The 22900-nt window shown below is 44.0% G+C and overlaps 1 protein-coding gene and 1 long non-coding RNA gene across 2 annotated transcripts in view; one reads left to right on the forward strand and one right to left on the reverse strand.

Moving 5' to 3' along the window:
- Positions 1-6302: 6302 nt before the first annotated feature.
- Positions 6303-22900, forward strand: part of LOC137432428 (uncharacterized) — a 43932-nt gene continuing 27334 nt past the window's right edge. Inside the window, exon 1 of the long non-coding RNA XR_010985497.1 lies at positions 6303-6339. This is a non-coding gene — a long non-coding RNA (uncharacterized LOC137432428). The remainder of the gene's footprint in view (positions 6340-22900) is intronic.
- Positions 13154-22900, reverse strand: part of LOC137432424 (synaptopodin 2-like protein) — a gene marked incomplete at its 5' end in the record, with an annotated part of 49223 nt that continues 39476 nt past the window's right edge. The window contains 1 exon segment of the mRNA XM_078783196.1: positions 13154-18723. Coding sequence (XP_078639322.1) covers positions 18319-18723 — 405 coding nt within the window.

Consider the following 22900-nt stretch of genomic DNA (forward strand, 5'->3'; position numbering starts at 1 on the left):
CCTTCCTTCCTTCATCCTTCCCTCATCTGATGGAAAGATGATGAAAGGAGAGAGAGAGAGATCATTTTAAATCAATAAAGTTGACAATTTGTGGAGTGATTTGGTAATTAAACCTTTTTTTATCCTCGTATATCTACAGTGCATTCAGAAAGTATTCAGATCCCTTCACTTTTTTCACATTTTGTTATGTTGCAGCCTTATGCTGAAATCGTTTAAATTCATTTTTTCCCTCATCAATCTACACTCGATACCCAATAATGACAAAGAGAAAACAGGATTTTAGAAAGTTTTGCAAATTTATTAAAAAGAAAAAACTGAAATATCACATTGACATAAGTATTCATACCCTTTGCTATGACACTTGAAATTTAGCTCAGGGTCCTCCCATTTCTCTTGATCATCTTTGAGATGTTTCTACACTTTCATTGGAGTCCACCTGTGGTAAATTCAATTGATAGGACATGATTTGGAAAGGCACACACCTGTCTATATAAGGTCTCACAGCTGACGATGCATATCAGAGCAAAAACCAAGCCACGAGGTCGAAGGAACTGCCTGCAGAGCTCAGAGACAGCATTGTGTCGAGGCACAGATTTGGGGAAGCTTACAAAAAAAATTCTGCTGCATTGAAGGTTCCCAAGAGCACAGTGGCCTCCATAATTCTTAAATGGAAGAAGTTTGGACCAACCAGGACTCCTCCTAGAGCCGGCCGCCCGGCCAAACTAAGCAATCGGGGGAGAAGGGCCTTGGTTAGAGAGGTGACCAAGAACCCGATGGTCACTCTGGCTGAGCTCCAGAGATCCTGTGTGGAGATGGGAGAAGCTTCTCGAAGGACAACCATCACTGCAACACTCCACCGATCTGGGCTTTATGGCAGAGTGGCCAGACGGAAGCCTCTCCTCAGTGAAAGACACATGAAAGCCCGCTTGGAGTTTGCAAAAAAGCATCTAAAGAACTCTCAGACTGAGAAACAAGATTTTGTGGTCTGATGAAACCAAGATTGAACTGTTTGGCTGGCATTTGCGAGGGACATCTTGTATTTTTATGGCATGTCTTTTTTAAAAGCAAAGGATTTACAAGCAAACAGATGTATTATAACCGAACAATTTTAATTATTCCATTGACGTAATTGTCGTGAAAATCAAGCTCAGACACGACTTGACCTCTGGGTAGGTTTAATATCATTTAGATCTGTAGTACATCCTGTAAGAATACATGCATGCAACAGGCATTAAAATCAGAGTATTTCATGAGCAGCAATGGTCGATTCAATATAACAATGGTCCAACAGAGAGGACAGTCAGCGCAGCATTTAGGGGCGTACATACCATTCAAACTACAGGACTATGTCACAGTGAGTTCCGCTGGAGTGTCCGCGCGCCCCGGTTGTCCCGGGTCTTATAGACGCCCCTTCTGCAGCGAGCACACCCTGGGTTCACCTTGGTATAATTTCACTACATTCTCCCCGCCGTTAGAACTATACTGCCGCTCGGCAGGTTGCAAGCAAGCATCAGCAATAAACGAATGGGTCACGTCAATCCACGTCAGTCGGTCCACCCGTAGCGGTCGGGGCGGCGAACTTCCCTGCCAGTTCGTGTTCGGAATCTACCGGGCACGGCGTCCCCAAGCCCGGAGTCCCCCGCGTCGGAATAGCCGCCGGAGGTGGGAGTCGGAGGGGGCGCCCCTGCGCCTTCGGGCACGGGAGTGGGGGACGACGGGAGTAACGGTGGTAGTTCCATAGGGGAAGCTTCGAAAGAGTCCATAGACTCGTAGACGGGTTCGTCGATATCCCTGTCGTCGTCCCCACATGGGGCGAGATGGCGTACGGAGACAGTAGACTCGCGGCCATCCGCCGTTAACACGCGAGCATGCTCGGGATTAGCCTGGAGGACCTGCACCTTGTCAACAAGGGGGTCGTACTTGCTAGCGCGAACCGCTCATTTGAGATAGGCGGGCCCCGGTTCAGCGAGCCAGCTGGGTAAAGATTAGATACTGCCGGAGCTTCTAGGGTGGTGGAACAGTCGTTCGTGAGGAGTCTGGTTGGTGGCAGTACATAGGAGAGCCCGGATCGAGTTTAGAGCGGCAGGTAGTGACCACGCCCATTTATCGAGGCCTCGGCCGAGGGTCCGAAGGCTTAGCATGACGGCCCTCCATATAATCCCATTAAAGCGTTCGATCTGTCCATTCGCTTGGGGCCGGTACGGGGTGGTGTAGCTCGAAGCGACATTATGCTGGAGCAAGTAGCCCCTCACCTCCTGGGACAGGAACACCGCACCCCGATCGGTATGCACGTAGGCCGGATACCCGAACATAGAAAACAAATTCTGCAGGCACCGAATAACCGTGGCAGCCGACATATCCCCGCACGTGTAAGCAAAGGGGAATCGGGAATACTCATCGACGATAGTGAGCAGATAGCTCGACATTGGCAGCGGCCCTTTGAAGTCCATCGCCAAGCGCTCCCACGGTCTAGTAGCCCTAACGAGTGTCCCCATAGGAGGGTTATAAAAACGCGGTTTGAGTTCCGCACAGATCGCGCAATCACGGCAGATGCGGCGGATGTCCTCAATCGAGTACGGCAGATTGCCCTCGCGCACAAAATGCACGAAGCGCGTTACCCCGGGATGACACATAGTGCCGTGCAAAGTACGCAGCCCCTCCAAAGTTACAACCCCCGCGCAAGTGGCCGGCCTCGATAAGGCGTCAGCGACCAGGTTATCCTTCCCCGGGCGGTATTTGATGGTGTAGCAGAAGTCGGCGAGTTCGATATGCCAACGGGTGATTTTCTCATTCTTAATGCGCTGAGCATGTAAGGTGTCGTACATAAACGCAACACTCTGTTGGTCCGTGACGACTTGGAAACTCCGCCCAAGCAGATACGGCCGCCATCGCCGAATTGATTCGACGATCGCGTATGCTTCCTTTTCGACAGACGAATGCCTCCGCTCGGCGGAGGTGAGAGTCCGCAAGAAGAAAGCCACAGGGCGGCCTCCTTGGGAGAGAGTCGCCGCTATCGCATGATCCGAGGCATCACTCTCCAAAACGAAAGAGGCACTCTCGTCAATCGTCGCGACAGTGGCGCCAGCGATGTCGACTTTAAGGCCCTCGAAGGCCGCCAGGGCGGCCGGGCCCATGGGGAAAGTGTCGCAGGCCACGAGGGGGCGGAGCTTCGCGGAGAAATTTTGCACCCACTTTGAGTAGTGGGCGAACAGCCCTAGAGCGCGTTTCAGCGAAGCCCGATCGCTAGGCGGAGCCATATCGAGCAAAGGGCGCAGACGCTCCTTATCCGGAGAGACGGAGCCATGGGTCATGGTGTACCCCAAAAGGTCTACCGTGCGTAGAGAGTATCGACACTTAGCCGCATTCATGGTTAGGCGATATTTCCGCGCGACCTCGAGGAAGCGTTTCAGATTAGCGTCGTGATGCTCCTGGTCATACCCACAAACCGTAAGATTGTCCAGATAGACAAAGACATCGGTCAAATTCTCCTTCGCAACGAGGTCATCCATAGCCCTCTGAAAACAAGCGACTCCGTTAGTTACCCCAAAGGGAAGTCTCGTGAACTGGTACAACCGCTGACCCGATTCAAAGGCTGTAAAGACGCGATCAGCCCTAGAGATGGGGACTTGATGATACGCACTACGCAGATCAAGAGTGCTATAAACGGAATACAGGGCCACCTGGCGTACCAGGGCGTCCATCCCCGGTAAGGGGTAGGCATCCAGCTGTGTAAAACGATTAATTGTCTGCGAATAGTCGATTACCATGCGCCGGCGGTGGGCCTCACTCCGCACCACTAAGACTTGGGCCCGCCACGGTGACCTACTGTGTTCTATGATACCGTCCTTCAAGAGCAGGGCCGTTTCTTCCGCAATGAATTGCGCGTCCGCGCGAGAGTAGCGCCGCGATTTGACGGCTACAGGGGTACAATCAGTGGTCAGGTTGGGGAACAGTGAGAGTGGCTCCATGTCCATTTGAGCGAGGGCGCACACAGCGAGCGTGTCCGGCCCTCCGAAGTCTATTTCCAAACGTCCATGCCGCTTAAGGAAATCAAGTCCTAACAGAACGTCAGCGCATAAAGCAGGTAATACCATGAGATACACGTCCGGGAACGTGCGTCCCTTTATCACAAGTTTCAATCGACACGCCCCTTTTGTGCTCAACCGAAGTCCCTGAGAGGCCATGAAGATCCGGCGGGTTGTCCCGAGAACCGGCCACCCATGTTGATGCACGAGTCGCTGATCGATAAAACTATCCGTGGACCCCGTGTCAATCAAAGCTTGCGCAAAAACGCCCGCGACCGTGAGCGGAATGATGGCCTGCGCAAGGCCGGCAGACCCGGCAGGTATAGTACCGGCCGGGCGAGAAGATCGCGCCTCGCGGGTGGATCCCACGCCGGCTGCAATCCTTCGGGCAGCGTCGGCAGGTTGGGCCTCAGCAGGAGCATTTGTTTCGGCGGCCCGGTGTATCTCACCAAGGTCGGGCGTGTAGCCAGAGGCCCGCGAGAAGGAGAGCGGCTCTTCAAAGCCGAGTGAGGCGCCCCGTCCAGCGCTCGATCCGTTGGCTCCGCGATGAGCCCATTCAAGGTCGTGCGGGGACGCGTGCCCCGAGCGGCCTTCCTGCAGACCTTTGCAAAATGGCCCTTGGTGGAGCACAGGTGGCATGTAGCCTCCCGGGCTGGGCATTCAGAGCGAGGGTGCTGCCGATTCCCACAAAAATAACATTTTGCATACCGGTCAGGCCGTGGCCGGGCAGCGGCGGCAGCAGTGAGGCCGGAAGCGGAGTCCGCTTCAGGAGCTCCCAGAGACTCGGCCGTAGTGGTCGGGTCCTCCTCCGTATCCTCGGCGGTAGCCCTCTCCGGTCACGCGAGTTGCGAGGTCCCCGCCACGACTCGTGGGTGATCATATGCGGTAGATTGTTCTCGGGCATCTGTGTATACGCGTGCCAGCTGTAGTGCTTCTGTAAATGTCAGATCCGCGACCTCCAAGAGTCGGAGCCGCAAGACTCCAGAATTAATTCCGGAGATGAATGAATCTCGGAGCAAGTCGTCCTGCACTTGCTCGTGGGTCCGGACGTCCTGCACGCAGTCTGCCAACAGGTAGCGCAACTCCTGCGCGAAGCGATCGATCGATTCAGATGGTTGCTGTCGCCGCTGAGAGAGTTGATGCCGGCCGTGCACAGCGCTCCGTGTCTTTACGTAGAGGCGCTTCAGCTCGGCTAGAGCCGTAGCGTACGTCCCAAATTGAGAAATGTTCCGGAAAACGGTGTGATAGACCTTCGACTGTAACACGGACAGCTTTATCGCAGCGGTGGGCTCTGTTTCGTGAGCAGCAAAGTAATTCTCCAGCGTTTTGAGCCAGTGAGTGAACTCCGATGCTGATCCCTCAGCTTGAGGGTCGGCTCCGAGAATCGGTACCACGATCATCTTGTGGTCAGCCATTCCGGCGATCTAAATGATATTAAATGTCGTGAAAATCAAGCTCAGACACGACTTGACCTCTGGGTAGGTTTAATATCATTTAGATCTGTAGTACATCCTGTAAGAATACATGCATGCAACAGGCATTAAAATCAGAGTATTTCATGAGCAGCAATGGTCGATTCAATATAACAATGGTCCAACAGAGAGGACAGTCAGCGCAGCATTTAGGGGCGTACATACCATTCAAACTACAGGACTATGTCACAGTGAGTTCCGCTGGAGTGTCCGCGCGCCCCGGTTGTCCCGGGTCTTATAGACGCCCCTTCTGTAACGAGCACACCCTGGGTTCACCTTGGTATAATTTCACTACAGTAATTGTTTTATAGAACAAAAAATATACGTTCAATATTGCCTGAGATATCCCACAAACCACTGCATTTTAAAGATGGCATCCAGGAGTGAAATGAGGCACCCAGGCACCCAGGAGCATGAGGCACCCAGGAGTGAAAGTCGGTCTTGTGTCAGTGCGAACCTTTCCACATGGCCAGACATTAAAAAAAATATTTTTAAACCTCTTAATTTTATAAAATATATGGTTTTGTCGAAAAACGGTGTTGAGAGACTAAATTAATCTGACTTTTTCTACAATGTTGGATTAATAATTCTGAGATTATTGAGTGTTATTTATCCTTTGTCTTTTGGTAAAATGTGCGTATTTCATTTATCATTCATTTTGGACACTCAAATGTTGAATGTTGTTTTAAAACTTGATGTGATGGTAGATATGATCTGGCAATGACGTCACGGCCGGTACATATTTTGCAGGGCTCCAGCACCTCAAAATGTGTCACTACACCACCGGATGCGGGCACTGGTTATTTTCAGGCAATTTCATCCAAACTCCATGAAAATTCAAGGTAATAGATAAATGAGGTATCAATTTACTTTGGTTGAACTTTTTTTCATATTTTGATTACTGTATAATCAGTTGTTTTTTTTTCTAGAAATCCACAGAATCCGTTTTTAGGGAAGGGTTAATTCCACTTTTATGATGTATGACGAGGAAAACTACACCAGACAGGTCTTTTCTTCCACCTGAGATTTGGGGTCTTTTCCCCCACCTGAGATTTGGGGTCTTTTCCCCCACCTGAGATTTGGGGTCTTTTCCCCCACCTGAGATTTGGGGTCTTTTCCCCCACCTGAGATTTGGGGTCTTTTTCCCCACCTGAGTTTTTGGGTCTTTTTCCCCACCTAAGATTTGGGGTCTTTTCCCCCACCTGAGATTTGGGGTCTTTTCCCCCACCTGAGATTTGGGGTCTTTTCCCCCACCTGAGATTTGGGGTCTTTTCCCCCACCTGAGGTTTGGGGTCTTTTCCCCCACCTGAGATTTGGGGTCTTTTCCCCCACCTGACTTTTGGGGTATTTTCCCCCACCTTAGATTTGGGGTCTTTTCCCCCACCTGAGATTTGGGGTCTTTTCCCCCCACCTGAGATTTGGGGTCTTTTCCCCCCACCTGAGATTTGGGGTCTTTTTCCCCACCTGAGATTTGGGGTCTTTTTCCCCACCTGAGATTTGGGGTCTTTTCCCCCACCTGAGATTTGGGGTCTTTTCCCCCACCTGAGATTTGGGGTCTTTTCTCCCACCTGAGATTTGGGGCCTTTTTCCCCACCTGAGATTTGGGGTCTTTTCCCCCACCTGAGATTTGGGGTCTTTTCCCCCACCTGAGATTTGGGGTATTTTCCCCCACCTGAGATTTGGGGTCTTTTCCCCCACCTGAGATTTGGGGTATTTTCCCCCACCTGAGATTTGGGGTCTTTTCCCCCACCTGAGATTTGGGGTCTTTTCCCCCACCTGAGATTTGGGGTCTTTTCCCCCACCTGACTTTTGGGGTCTTTTCCCCCACCTGACTTTTGGGGTCTTTTCCCCCACCTGTGATTTGGGGTCTTTTTCCCCACCTGAGATTTGGGGTCTTTTCATCCACCTGAGATTTGGGGTCTTTTCACCCACCTAAGATTTGGGGTCTTTTCCCCCACCTGAGGTTTGGGGTCTTTTCCCCCACCTGAGATTTGGGGTCTTTTCCCCCACCTGAGGTTTGGGGTCTTTTCCCCCACCTGAGATTTGGGGTCTTTTCCCCCACCTGACTTTTGGGGTATTTTCCCCCACCTGAGATTTGGGGTCTTTTTCCCCACCTGAGATTTGGGGTCTTTTTCCCCACCTGAGATTTGGGGTCTTTTTCCCCACCTGAGATTTGGGGTCTTTTCATCCACCTGAGATTTGGGGTCTTTTCCCCACCCTGTACTCCCAGTAGGTTGTCTGTTTATGAGTAGGTTATCTCAAAAAGTTGTGGACGAATTTTGGACAAAACCTGGTGCACAGGTTGGGGGTTTGACAAGGACAAATTAATTAGATTTTGGTCAAGATCCGGATTTGGATAACTATAATTTGTAAACTTCTGCACCATAGAAAGATAGGGACAAAAACGATATATAGCATGACATCTCAAAAGGTTATGGACGGATTCGGACAAAACTTGGTGGACATTTTGGGTGTGACGAGGACGAATTGATTCGATTTTGGTGAAAATCCGGATCCGGATACGAGAAATTTTGAATTTTTAACTGATTCTTCACCATTAAGAAATGGGGGCAAAAACGATATATGGCATGATATTTCAAAACGTTGTGGATGACTTATGGTGAAACTAGGTAGATGAGTTGGTTCGGTGACGAGAACAAGCCGGTTGGATTTTGGTTTTGGTATGAATCCAGATCCGGCCAATCAGTAGGTTACAAAACGTAAACCGTTCAGCCTGGTGGAGGTACGCTCTCTACCGAGTGTCGTTCTAGTTATCATTATTATTATTTACTAGGACGTGCCCGTACGTGGGTGCCCGTTCCTTGCCAAAAAAAAAAAAAAAAATGTCTTCGCCCATGCATGCATGGGCGTGCCCATGGGCCCATGGGCGTGCCCGTAAGTGCGTGATGTGACCGTACAATGAATGTATCGTCCCGACGCCGCAGCTCGGATGGCGCTGCAGTTAATCGGGCCTGTATCGGCAGAGTTATTATAAACGTGTACTACAATCGATCGTACCTTACAACAATCAACACAGATTGCAACGTCAAATAAATGAATACGCTCTCAAATGTGCCGTCCGAGGCAGCGTCTGCTCGCCACGTTCAGCATCAGTACGTCGTCACTATGACTATCCGTAAGTCCGGAAGTGACGTCCTCATTTGACTGTCCGGAAGGTCGCATATCGCATTTACGATGAATCGCAAATTAGTTTTAATTAGTTTTAAAACATAGTTTAACACCAACATAGCGCCAACATAGTTTGCCAACGTGAAATAAATGAATATGCTCTCAAATGTGCCGTCCGAGGCAGAGTCTGTTCGCCACGTTCGGCACACGTGATAGCTCGCTGCTCTCTGATTGGTTGAATCGTTTTTTGGACATAGCTCGGTAACTACTTCTCCGATTAATATGAAACCTTGAAAAGGCACATCCTCAGGTCCCCAGCAATATATCTGGCAAGTTTCAATTAGATCGGACCCGTGGTTGTCGAGAAACAGCGGTCACAGACAAACACACACACACACACACACACACACACAGACACACACACACACACAGAGATTACTGGAATTATAGATAGATAAAGGGAAGAGATGGAATTCCAACACATGCGCATAACAATGGATAACCATTATATCCTCCATCATACGTTGAAAGGCAGTAGAGCTGGTTGGCAGTGTCCAATGCAATGTTCACTAGTAAAAGGTCATTAGACAGGCTGGCAGGTGGGCATTGCAGTTCAGCATGGGCACCCAGTTCACGAGTAGTGAATCTGCCTTCTTCTTCAAAAGGTAGTGTCGATGTTAGCGATGTTGCCAGATGATCCTTTGAAGGGTGGAGCGGAAAGTTGCTTTTTTTTATTGGGACAACAGTACTCCATATTTGACAGATTCAACCACGCTCTCTGAAGTCGAGGTGGAGTAGTTTCCTTCCCCACTGTCACCCCGGCCCCCGATTATCCCTGACTCGGGACTAACATGAAGAAGAGGGTAGCTTAACCATGATTGGGCTAACCCTTTTTACCTGCTGAATGTCCTTGTACAGCTAAAGACTTTTTAGTTGCACTATTGAAAGCCTTCATAAGGATGTGAGCTTGGCCTGCTTTTTGCCATCACAAGCTATTTTGTAGGTTTTCTTTGACCTCCAGTTATATTTTCTCTTCACTCACCCATGGCTCCAAAGGGCCATACATATTGAATGGACAACCTGCCGAAAGACTCCCAGAAATGTCAATTCTCTCCAATCTCACCAACTACTTCGTTTCCATTTCCTCCCTCCTGTGGTATCGCCACCTTGTGTCTATCCATCCAATCCTGTCTTTTTCTGAGGTTATTTAAGGTGAAGATATCAACATCACGTGCTGCCCCCTCCTTTTCTGCGTGTTCCCTATTAAGTCCATCTGTTTCACACTATTCCTGCTTATTCTTTCTTCTTTCCATGTCCGTCCTGTTCCCTACCACCAGTGTCTGTATGTAAACGATCCAACATCTGTACTTCCGCTTCCCTTGGGGCTTGTATCAATACACCTCGTTTAAAGTGAATGAATGAATGGAATGAATGAATGAATGAATTGTATCAATACACCTCGTTTAAAGTGAATGAATGAATGGAATGAATGAATTGTATCAATACACCTCGTTTAAAGTAGTTGGGAATATTTAAGACAATTGCTACCCTCTTACCTGTACTTCTGAACAATGTCAAATATATTTATCTTGACTAATCAGTTGTATAATTTCCTATAATCATAAAATTTATAATAATAATTATAAATAATAATTTATAATAATAAAATAAAATAATAAAAAATAATATAATAATAAATTTCCTATAATCATAAAATCCCTGGTGTTGGGCTAGCGGCTAGGGTGCCGGCTTAGGATACCCAGGATCCTGGGTTTGTAATCCCGGTCGATCGCTGAATTAACGCCAGGGGGGTTGACTCAGCCTGTCATCCTTCCGAGGTCGGCAAATTGAATACCAGTTCACTGGTAATTCCCTGTTTGTCGCTAAAGGCGGCAAAAAGGGTTGGCGTCAGGAAGGGCATCCGGCCGTAAAACATTGCTTCAAAAAGGGGACCAAAAAACAACAACAACCACGGTTCCCGAAAAAGGCCAACCCCCGCTTGCGGGGAAAAATGGCCTCTAAAGGTGGTTATTATATATATATATAACGGTACTAATGTACTTGATGTCCCCCCCCCCCCCCCCCCCCCTTCCCTGAATGGCATGAAATATTATTATGCATTTTGTGGCAATATATGCATTATTTGTGTGACAGGCTCATACATGAACTTGTAGCTATGCTATATGCAGGACAAGGACACTCAGTGACATCACATTCGATACCCATGCACCGGTTTCCCTCCACCCTGTTGTTGGGCATGTTGACCTGACACTCTCTAGTGTCCAGGTATTCCATGATATTATACTCGTGTACTTTAACATGAATTACAGCAACGCAAGTGAACAATTTTTTTTTTTTTTTTTTTGTATACAAGATCGAGGCTCGTGGAAGAGCTAACATTAATCACAAAAAGACAAACGGACACATAAAACATAAGATAAAGGGAGCGGGAGACAAGATGGGGAGAGAGGGAAGCACACAAGTACAACAGCGGAGAACAGGGACATCGGGAGATCTGTGGGAGGAGCTTAGGGGGAGGAGGCACGGGAAGGGGGTTAGGGTTGGGGGGGGGGGGTGGTATAAAACACATTGACACTGCTAGGTCTTCCAGGACAGAAGTCGGACAAAATTTGATTACAAACTACAGGACAAAATTACTTTTGATTCCTCAATTCAACACAGTATTGGGTTTTTGAAAGCTGGCGTCCCAGCTGCTAAGATCAACCAATCCAAGACCTAAACAGGCGATGCAAATTAACAATAAAAAGAGAAAACTAAACTTAATTTGAACTTGCAAACATGTAAAAGTTACATAAGTTGTTGAGTATCAAAAAGTTGTGGACAGATTCAGACGAATGATTGTGGAGAGGTTAGGTGTGTGACAAGGAATAAATAATTACATTTTGGTGAAGGTCCGGATCCAGATTCGAGAATTTTTAAAGCGATTCTTCACCATTGAGAGATGGAGCAAAAACGATATGCAGCATGATATTTGAAGTTTGGACAGGTTATGACAAAACTAGGTGTATGAGTTGGTTCGGTGACAAGAGCAAGCCAAACAGATCTTGGTTAAAGGGTCACAGACACAGAAAATTATGTTTGTTTTAATTAATGGATATGGCTTCACTTAACATCTAATCGTTGTTCTTTTTTGAATAAATATCTGGAAGGAAGATATTAATGTTTTTGGGTGTCCTTTTACGCTGGATTGGCCCCACACCTCCCCACTTCCCCCCCCCCCTCAAATGGCGATTTTATTACCCACGTGACTCACGTGGTACAGGCGTGACTCATTACGTCACGAAATTACGAAATTACGAAAATTACGAAATTACATAACGAAAAGTGACTCATTACGTCATCTCGGGAATTTTTTTTGCTGCGGGTTTCTTTAATAATAATTTTGACTATCAGAGAGTTCTTGATGCGGGCTAACCCCCGCTCTAGGCTAACCCCCGCTCTAGCAGGGAAAATGGCCTTTAAAATGCATGTTGTTGTTGTTGTGTAGAGAGTTCTTGATCAGAAAAATCTTCGTGAAATTTACTTGGACGAGGGTGAAGCGAGTTTGCAGCCATTATCTGTTGTGCCCTGAGACAACCTCGCCTTTGATTATGTCACACAGATGACGCCATGTCACACAGATGACGTCATGATTTTTAGGGGCGGTATCCAACAGGTTTGATGTTTTCACTGTAACACCTCAAAAAATTATTAAAATTAAAAACCATGTTCAGTTCTTTGTTTATTATTATTTAAAAATCAATATAATCACATCAAAAACTAGATGGTATTCAGAGAATACTTACCCTGCGCCGTCAACTTATTGCGAGCCAACTCTTCTGTTTTTGAACATTTTAAAATTTGATCCAATATGGCTGCCAGACCACGTGAGCGATGACATCATAAATTTATATTCTCTAATATAATTGTTGCATAGATCACGCTCAATGCATTTCAAACTGATCAGACTAAGTGTTGTTCCTGTCGAATTATGACGTCATAATTATGGCACCAATGACATCATCGTTAACAACACCTATTCCCCATATGGAGTTCTTTACAATGAGCCATGTTTAAAAAAAATTCCATGCAGCGGTTTTGGAGATATAGAGGTGCAACATTTTTCGGTTTTTCCAAGATGGCGCCTGTACCACGTGACCTATGACGTCATAATAATCATTAAAATATTCTACAGGAGGAGGCGCTCCTATGGTGAAAATTTCATGTTAATCGGACCAACGGTTGCCGAGAAAATGATTTTTTTTAAAAATGCAGACATGCACGGCGGCACACGTACGTAACTGAATGCTTAACCCCGCTTTTCGCTTCGCGAGCGCAGGGTTAAAATGTTTTTTTTCTGTGTCTGTGAACCTTTAACGTATGGTTCCAGATCCGGTCTATCGGTGGGATGAAAAGGTAAACTGTTCAAGAGCAATCAAACTTCAGATAAATTATTTCATGATTTTCCTGACAGAAGTTTATGATGAAATATGGTTTCTAGAAAAAAATATATATATATCACATTGCTCGTTGAATAGACTTTTTTTTATTTCAAACTATAAAAAACACAGCAAATTATGAGTACATCATTGTTTTGAATACATTTGACAAATCTCGAGTCCAAAAACAAACAAAGTGATCATGTGTGTATCGTCAGTGGCATTCTAAACTAAAAATTACTATTATGCTTGTGATTTGAAAAGTGGCTGTGAAGGAATTGCAGCTGTGGATATGACCGAGCTGAAATACAACTTTTAACATGTGGATTTGTATCGGAAACTAGCAAAGTAACCTTTTGATTTAGCATCAAGCAAAGTTTTGATCTGCCTATCATTCTCAAGCAGTCTTGATGTACAGTATTTCGGTCATAAATGTCCTAAATCAGAAAATGCGTACGATTATTAACAACAATTTCCTGAACTGCTTGCTCAGCAATTTAAGTTAACAAAAAGTGCTCGTGACTGCAAGCACTAAGAAAAACAACAACAAAAAATGTGTGCAAACATGGTGCTCCCATTGTCTCTGGATTCCCATCCAGATCAAGGTCTCTTACATACATGATGAAATATTTAGATCCACTTTGATCAAACCGTTGGCAAACACTTTTCTGTCAAATGTATTTGCAGGAACCTCTTTTTTACGGCTTTTTGTGTTGTTATCTGCCATACCGGTGACATGGCTAGTATACCGGGAGTGTTTATTTACTGATATAGGAGTTGCTCAGGAAGTTTGTGGCAATGCATAGAAATAGAAAAACAAATTGTTTTGGGTTTCTTCAGATAAAAGCATTGAGCTTTTGTGAAATTAGCAGGTAGAAAAATTCAATTGAAACCATCATAGATAAATAACAGTTTTTTTAATCAATCGCTTTTATCGATTCTATATTTCAGCCTGCAGACATACTGGCCAGCCCTCAAGCCTAATCTACTTTTTTAGTCAGGTTCACTATGTTTTTTTGTTCAAAATTTTTGGAGATTAGCAAAACTAGACATTTTTGGAATATTCAGAGCATGATGAATCCAAAATTAATGTTGGCATTTGCGTAGACACCTTTGCGAAAATGACACTCAGGAGACAGTGATGAAGATCTGTAAAAGCATATTCCTGAACGGTATAGACCTCGTAGATCCTGTGTATAGGACTTATAGTTCAATCTGATACTAACAAGGCTGCTTTCTTGCTTTATAAACCCATACCTATAACATCAAAGGACTTGCAATATCATGTATTATGTAATACAGTTATATCACAAATATAAAGACAATGGTTTTCAATCACCTTTGTTTGTTGCTTTTCTATAATCCTGAGCACTATTTTGAGGCATTTATTGGATTCCTTGACCCAGAAAACATAGGATTAGCATATTTAATTAAGTTTCTAGGTTGACTAGAAGCCGAGATAGCGCAAAATATGTATTTTATGGCGGACATTTTGAAAATCCAAAATGGCGGCCATGCAGGTGTCTGTGCAAATGCCAACATTGATTTTCGGATTCTCCATGCTCTGATGATTCCAAAAATGTACAGGTTTGCTAATCCCAAAATTTTGAACGAAATTATATTTGTTAACATCGTGAACCTGACTATTTGTTACGTTTCTGTATAAAGTGGAAGCAAGATATATGAAAAAATTGCTAATGAGCATAGGCATGCTCTTGTGTTGCAAAAAGGTAAGGCAATCCAGTACTCTGTCTGGTTCTTTGATATAATATGACCAAAACGAGCCCTATTCCATGCCGTGAAGCGTTGCGGATAGGCCGCAAACACCTTTAGGTACTACGTTTCAGAATCGTTCCGACTTTTTGCAAATATTGTACATGGAGATTATACTCCACTCGTTCCTCGAGCACAGCTGAGAGACAAAGACTCATTTGTAACCTCACGTGTATTTTAATTTCCATCTTTCACCTGCATTGGACCTTCTTGCTTATCTCCTTCTTCCACATTCTTAGGATTTCCACCATATAAAAAACAATGTTGCCATTTGAAGCACATAAATTTTTTTTTATTATCAACTTGTATCCCTTCCGATAATTATTTAGCTCGACTATTTCTACAGGTGGTGATTGTGTATATGGCTTGCACATTCACATAAAGCTTCTTATAATATTCTGAGACCATTTACATGTTATTTAGATAAAGGCTGGCGAGGGGGTAATGAGAGAGAAATAAATTGTGAAATGGAAGTTAGGAGAGAGGGCAGGAAGGGGGGGGGGGGGGGTGGAAAAAAGTTTGAATTGTGATGAGAGGGAAGAAAGGCTAAAAGGAATCTATATAATAAATTAGGTTAAGGTACCTCAATTAGGCATGGGTACCTCACTAGTTTATGATAAAGTAAGGATAAAAAGTTTAAAATTCCTCTTTTTTATCAAACGTGTAGGTATCCCCTTCTCTTCTTATATTCAATAAAACTGAATTGTTGATATTATTGACAGCTGCAAGCAATTGTGCATTATTGATAGTTGCTAGCAATATGCTAAGGCTAATACCATTACACTTTGACAGCAAAACTACATGAGTCGAGTAGTTGCCAGACTTCATAATTTGGGATTTAAACCGAAAACAAATATCCGTGTTCTCATTTATCAGAGATGCCTTTTGCTGCTGATTGTGCATTGTTGCCTCTTTGATGCAACAGAAGCTTATATACAGTGCAATATCATCGGGTTTATCAGGGTAGTGCATCTTAGTATGGTTCAATTTGGGAAAGCTGGGTTACTCTAAAGAAAACAAAAAACTGTAGGCACCTGGTGAGTCATTTTCTGCACCATCAATCAGCTTTGAAAATAAAGGGTTCACATTCCTTGGCAGTGAAATTACCAACATCAGCCAAATGGATGCTGAGCTGGAAAAGCACGACATAAAAGAGGAAGAAAAACGAAGTTGGACAACTCGGGCAGATTATGAGACGAGAGAAATATCTTCCTCGGCAAAATGAAAGGCATACCATGCTGTACTCTTTGTCCTGACAAATGGTTCAAAGAGTTTGATCTTTTAGCTTTGCTACAAATGCATCCGTTTGGTAGCAAAATCTCCGATGGGCCATTTACATACCCAAAGTAAAGGACATCAAATTTGGAAATGAAAACATGAATGGAAAAGTACTCTCTTATGCAAGAAATGTCCATGAACAATGCTTACCAGCTTGCTAACGGTATTTGTCTTACCGAGTGAGACCGCACTACAAGAAAAAAATAAAGGGAGACCATAACCTATTATATATGGCTTATTTACTATTGAATGAGGTGAAGGCACGAAAATAGACTTGAGTAATATTTTTACAAAGAACTCTAAGAGGAAGACATATGTATCGTTGAAGCTGAAGGGAAAGGTGTATGCTGCATGTATGAGAAGTGTTATGATATTTGGGAATGAGACATGAGTAATGAATGTAGAGCAGCAACGAAGGCTGGAAAGGGTGGAAATGTGAATGGTTATGTGGATGTGTGGAGTATCGTTGAGAGAGAGGAAGACAAATGATGAATTGCGAAAGATGATGGGAATAGAGCCTGTGATTGATGCTGTGAAGAGGAACAGGTTGAGATGGTTTGGTCATGTGTTGAGGAAGGATGAACGTGACTGGTTGAGAAGGGTGATGGAAATGAATATACGTATATATATGATGAATGGGGAAGGAAATAGATGGGGAAATAGGGGGTGAAATAGAGGTGATGAAGGAAATTCCTATGAAGGAAATAGGGGTGATGGAAATGAATGTTGAAGGAAATAGAGGACGGGGAAGACCGAAAAAGACTTGGCGCAAGGTGGTGGAAGAAGAAATGCCGGCAAGGGGGTTAACGAGGGGAGATGTAGAAAATAGGGCAAAATGGAGAAGATTGTCATGGGGAAATGGCGTAATTGTCATGGGGCCCGCAAGGCTAACCCCACTCCAGCAGAGAAAATGGCCTTAAAATGCCTGATGTTGTTTGTTGTTGTATACTTCTTTTTGAATAACCCTATAGATAGTCCCCTGCTAAAACAAGGTTTATCATAACAAATAAAGCCAGTGAAATTATGCCAAGGTTCAATGTTTAGGGCTTAATTAATTAATACAGAACTGCAAGGCAAGACCTGAGTTATTGGGTAATGGGTATTAACATGCCTGATAATGCCATCGTACATTTTGAAGCCAGTGTAGGTTTTATCTTGCTGCCCTATCATACGATATTGCATCAAAGTTTAATACAGTATGTAATGACCTCCTAAATTCCTCTTTTTCTTTGCTAAACTCTCTTACAACCAAAGTATAGCAACTCACCGTTTCAATCAAGGCATGGAGTCGGAAAGCTTCAGAGTTTTTCTTCTTCTTCTTCATTGTACACTTCAACACCCATATGCTTCATCTTCCTCTTTGTATTCTACTTTGTTTTACCAGATCATTGTCACAATTTCACAGAATGACAAATAAAATTGTTGTATTACAGAACGAAATAAAGTTGTTTTCAAAGTATTAACCAGAGGAAAGAATGACATCAAAGTGTGTGTGTGTGTGTGTGTGTGTGTGTGTGTGTGTGTGTGTGTGTGTGTGTGTGTGTGTGTGTGTTGGTGTGTGTTGGTGTGTGTTGGTGTGTGTTGGTGTGTTAAAAAGAGTGCAACAATTCTCAAGGATGCTCCATCATATGTTATGCTGCAAATGCTTGTGAATATTTAATAACAGTATAATGTGCAATTTTGAAATGGGACTGCAGATTGTTATTACTTCTTCATTTAGTCAGAAAATAATGAAAATAAAGCCATCAAATATCAACAAAGTTATACAATCACAAGTATTATTACCCTGAAACACAGGAATGATCATGTCTTTCTTTCTATGAGGGGTGTTGAAACAGTTATACGAACAGAATACAATAGTCACATGCCAACAATTTAGGATGGGGTCTGCATATCAATATAAAGATGACATATTGTCCTCCTAATTATATATACTTTGTTTTGAAAAATAAAAAACGTTAAGAGTACATGCCATGGACTATTGTGATTACCTTATTTATAGAACATTTTGAACGCCCTCATGTGTAGGTTAAGTGTTCCAATACATCAGAAATCTTTCAAAGCACAAAATGTAATGACGTCATTCCCCTGCAGGACCAAACACTTGACTGGATGCAGTGATATTTGTATCTTTGTAGAATCCAGTATAGTCTTGCCCAGTTTGACTTTGCACATGGTTTCGTTGGAACCCAAATATATCTGTCAGTGTGCCAGTCCCCTCCAGCCCTGTGGCCGAACGTTGCAGACTTGTTGCTTGCTTGCTTTTGATGCAAGCGCACCTGTCTGCACACATCTTGGACCAGTTCCGTGCCATTTCCAGCTCGGGGAGTTACCTGGGCAGGATGCACAGCTACTGGCGTTAGAGAAAGAAGATGCTCGCTGCACACCAGATTGCCTCCATGCTAAAGAATGCCCTGACAGAGTCTTGCGTCGAGCTGCCTCAGTGACAGATCGAGCTAGACGTGTATGAATTGAACGGCATGGAAGATTGGGTGAACTTGGAACTGGAGAAAGAGCTGGAGAGACCCAGGCAGCTGGTTCTGATCGCGTGTCTTCGTTCGTTTCACACATCTTGTGACCACTTCTTTTTGGAAATGAAAAAGGCACCTGGAGAATCAAAGAAAGTTTGCAAATGGGAGGGAAAAGGGAAGGAAGGAGGGGGAGGGGAGCAGGAAGGTTTTGCAGATTGTTAGGCTCATTGTTCTTACTCGATAACTCACAAATAATTTTTAGAGTTAAACCTTTATCTTTACTATTACATTGTGCTTTTTTTGTTTAGAGTGTTCTGGGTTAATATGTACAGAATTGAAAAGACAGGTTATTTTCTTCTTTTTTTTTTTTTTTACAAAATAACTGTGAAGCAAGAGAATTAAAAAGTATTTGTTAGACATGTCAGATGTGTATTTACTAAACGGAAAAAAATTCCCAATTGGGGCTAGTGTGGGAAAAAATTTATCCTGACTCAACCCAGGAATCAAATTGCTACGTGGCGACAGCCCATAGTGTGCACATGTAAGTGTGTGTGTTTTAACTCAAGTCTCAAATAGCTAAACCTTCATCTTTAGGTTTACATTGTGCCTTTTTTATTTGAAGCATTTGCGGTTAATCGGTCCGAAAAAGAACAAACAGAAAATGAGTTTTATGCCAATTAACTGAAGAGCAAGGTAATTTAAAACTATGATTCTGTATTAGACATGTCAGATTTGTATTACTAGTACACTCGCTCACTACGGGAGCGGCAGGAAGGGTCATTCCTCTTTGGGGTATATAGATTACAGACGACCTATGGTGGTGTCTCAAGAACATTGGATGTGTGTTCATTTACCAAGTTTCTTGTGGTAGAGATTGCCAAGTGGTTTAAGCATTTGAGCAAGCACTCCATTCAAAACCGTTAAGGAATGGCTGGCTTGGCAAGTGCTAGATAGCTGATTGGGAAACGAGCACAACCCGAGCTTCTCTCTTTCAGTTTCGTATCAAACAGCAGGAGCGAGTTTCAAAAGTTCACTACGAAAAATGCCACGGTAGAGGCAGAAAGGGCCATGTTATTAACCCAACAATTGTGGGTTATATAGAGTACAGTAGATCTTTGCTCAGTTCTGTAAGTAAACCTTACTTCACAGATGTCGGGATTCCTCCAAATTTCTTCATTTAGTGTTATAAAGAGCATTAGCGACTGTTAAAAAAAGATAAGCATACGTGTTTGTGGTTTATAATAGTTTTACTTCCTGTAGAAGCCGTTGCTCCCACGGAAAGGCCATTATAACCATAAGCTATTTATACACATTATCGCTGCAGGAAAAACGCCTTGGGGAAGTGGGACATTATTAGTATTAATATTGTTTTGGACATACGTTTTTGGACATACATGTTTTGGACAATAAATCTTCTTTGGACATACGCCACGATAAAGCTAATTTAACATTGATATACACCTCAACACGCAATGCCATTGACGGCAATTGCGGGGAAAACCCGCTCGGGGGAGAAAACCCCCTTGGGGAGGGGGGCAAATGCATGCACTACAACCTTAGGCCATTATACTTTAAAACCCTTCATCAAACCCTTCGTTCAATGTAACCCTTCGTCATCCTGTCAAGTTTGGTTGAGATTGGATAAGTAACGACAGATTGTATTGGCATCAAAAATTCATCAGACAGACAAACAGACACACAAAATGGCGTATTTTAGTATGATTACAATGGAAAATTGATGTGACTTTACACATTGGATGATGTTATTCAATCATCTTTCAGAACTTTAGGAATTCAAGCCCTCACAAGTTTTCCATCTCGTACTTATCTGTGATGTTGTGTCCCTAGGTTCAAATCGCATGTACTGTCGATTTATCCTTTCTTTAAGAATGTCTTTGTAAGTCATGTAAAGTACACTAATGCCTCCTAATGTTATTGCTCTGCACGTAATATATTAGGAACATTCCACAAATTATACAAATGAGTTACATATACACAGACATGACAGAAGTAAATAGACACCATTATTTAAAAAGAAAATTATGTATTGAACCTTTGAAGTACATTTGATCCATTTTAATACATACACTAGTATTTTGTAGATTTGCCATTTGCAGATTTCAACGTCTTTACTCTTTCAGGCATAGAACTAACAAGTTCCGAAATTTTCTATTGTGGGTTTCTGCCCAGGCTTCATGCAAAAGGTTTAGCAATTCTGCCCATGATGTTGGTTTCCTGGACTTTTTCGCACTGCTCGATCCAATACGGCCCAGAGGTGTTCAATGGGATTTCATGTAGGAGACTGACTTGGCCATGGAAGTTGCTTGATCCCATTTCTGTCCTGCCATTCTTTGGTCTTTTTGCAGTGTGGCATGGAGCTCCATCTTCCATGAACAGAGTGTTGTTTTTGACCATCTGACCAGTGGAGAAGACAGGGAGAAGTCCATCCTGAAGGATAGAAATGCATATCGTAGAGTTTATGTTGCCAACAAACCCCACAAGCTCTGACCGACCAGCGCTCCAGATTGCTCCCCACACCATCACTGAAAAACCACCGTGTTTGACAGTTGGCTTCAATCGGTTCAAAGAAAACTCTTGACTGGGAAGTCTCCAGACCCAAACGCGCCCACTGTCAGAAAATTGAGCAAATTGAGACTCATCTGAAAAAAATGACAGTTTGCCAAAACTCGAAGGGTCTGTTGGCCATCTCGTCAGCCCCCTTCTTTCGCCTTTGAATGTTGGCTGGTCTAAGAAGAGGTTTTCTCCTAGCTGCTCTCCCATAGTAGCCCAGTTGATGAAGGTGGTGCACGGCAGTTCTTGAGCTAACCTGGACCCCTTCTGCAACATCTGCTGCCTTGCAATGGAGAGTTTTCTCAATGGACCGCTTGACAGCTCGATTACACCTTTATGAGGGCCCAGGTCGACCAGAACGGCGAGATGTGTATTCCTTGCCTTCGCGGGTGAATTGCACAATCACCCAATTGTCCGTACAAAAGGGAATGCCAAAGATATGAGCTATCTGACGCTGGCTGACTCCACCTTCCGATTGGCCAACAGTTTGTCCTCTTTGAAAATCGGAAAGTTTGTGTGCTTCCTGGGTTTGAGGCATAGTTAATTGTCATACAAGACCCAGGAACTCGTTTCTGCAAAGAACTTGTTTCCTATGTACAACCCAAAGGTTGGCTGATCGTATCCAACAGCATGACCCCCTGGTGATTCGAGCAAAGAACTTGGGTGTGAGAACGTTCCTTTGAGAACGTGTGAGAACCTTTGACCATTTCTTCTTCTTCTTCTTCTGCCATTGCACCGCACTTGACTGCCAACCCCGATTGTGCAGACCAGTACAATGCAGATATGTTCAATATATTGAACCGAGGTCGCAGTATGTTACGTCTACGTATGTTAGAAGCAACCTTTCTCCATTACATGGACCCTACATTGAGTCGTCAAAAGGAATTTGTACATTCTCTCATTCTCTTTCAACACAGAAAGATTAAAGGTATTTCCCTGACCGCTGTCCAAGGTAATGATGCAAATGGTGCGTCATCGCTGACAATTCCGCTCCAGCCAATCGGAGCCAGGGACAGTGGTGATTAAGTCAACGAATGGGCGTTCAGAACACCAAAGACATCATGACTGAAGAACCAATCAGTGTCACGGTTACTTAGACATGCTTATAAATGCACTAGTTATCATCTCTTCCAGAGTTCCAGTCTCTTTGCTGTGAATTGCCTTGAAGAGTACAGCACAAAAGCTTCAGTGTTATTGTCATTTTGTCGTGTTTTTCTTCTATACAAATCGCGTTATACAGATGCAATGAATAAATTAAAGGTGTCTACTTACTTCTGTCATATCTCTGTAAATAAAAAATACAGCTTTTTCATTAATTATACTGCCAGAAAAGCCCGTCCAAATGACAAGCGGCCCTTCTGTATTTTCACACTAATCAGCCTTGACAACTCAGCCTAAACCCAAAATTTCGCACAAAAACCTCGATTTATTACACAAATTTCTGCTGTATAGGCCACAGACTGCTGGCGCGATCACTCTCAAAAAGAATCCTGGATACCGTACGACAATAAGCAAAATCATGTCGACTGCTTATGTGCATATATAATACATAATGTTTATATCGTTCGGATAATTCCAATTGCACTGTATCATGAGCTGACACCAGAGGCCTGAGACCTATACGCACCTTCACAAAATGGCGGACGTATGATTTATTTTTCTCAGGTGCCAGTTGTGGTTTGAGTGGGGCCAGATCTCCAACCAATGGGTACATAGCAGACATACATACCCACATATCTCTT

The sequence above is a fragment of the Myxine glutinosa genome, chromosome 8 (assembly GCF_964187855.1).
Source record: "Myxine glutinosa chromosome 8, kmMyxGlut1.1, whole genome shotgun sequence".
NCBI classification, from domain to species: Eukaryota; Metazoa; Chordata; class Myxini; order Myxiniformes; family Myxinidae; genus Myxine; species Myxine glutinosa.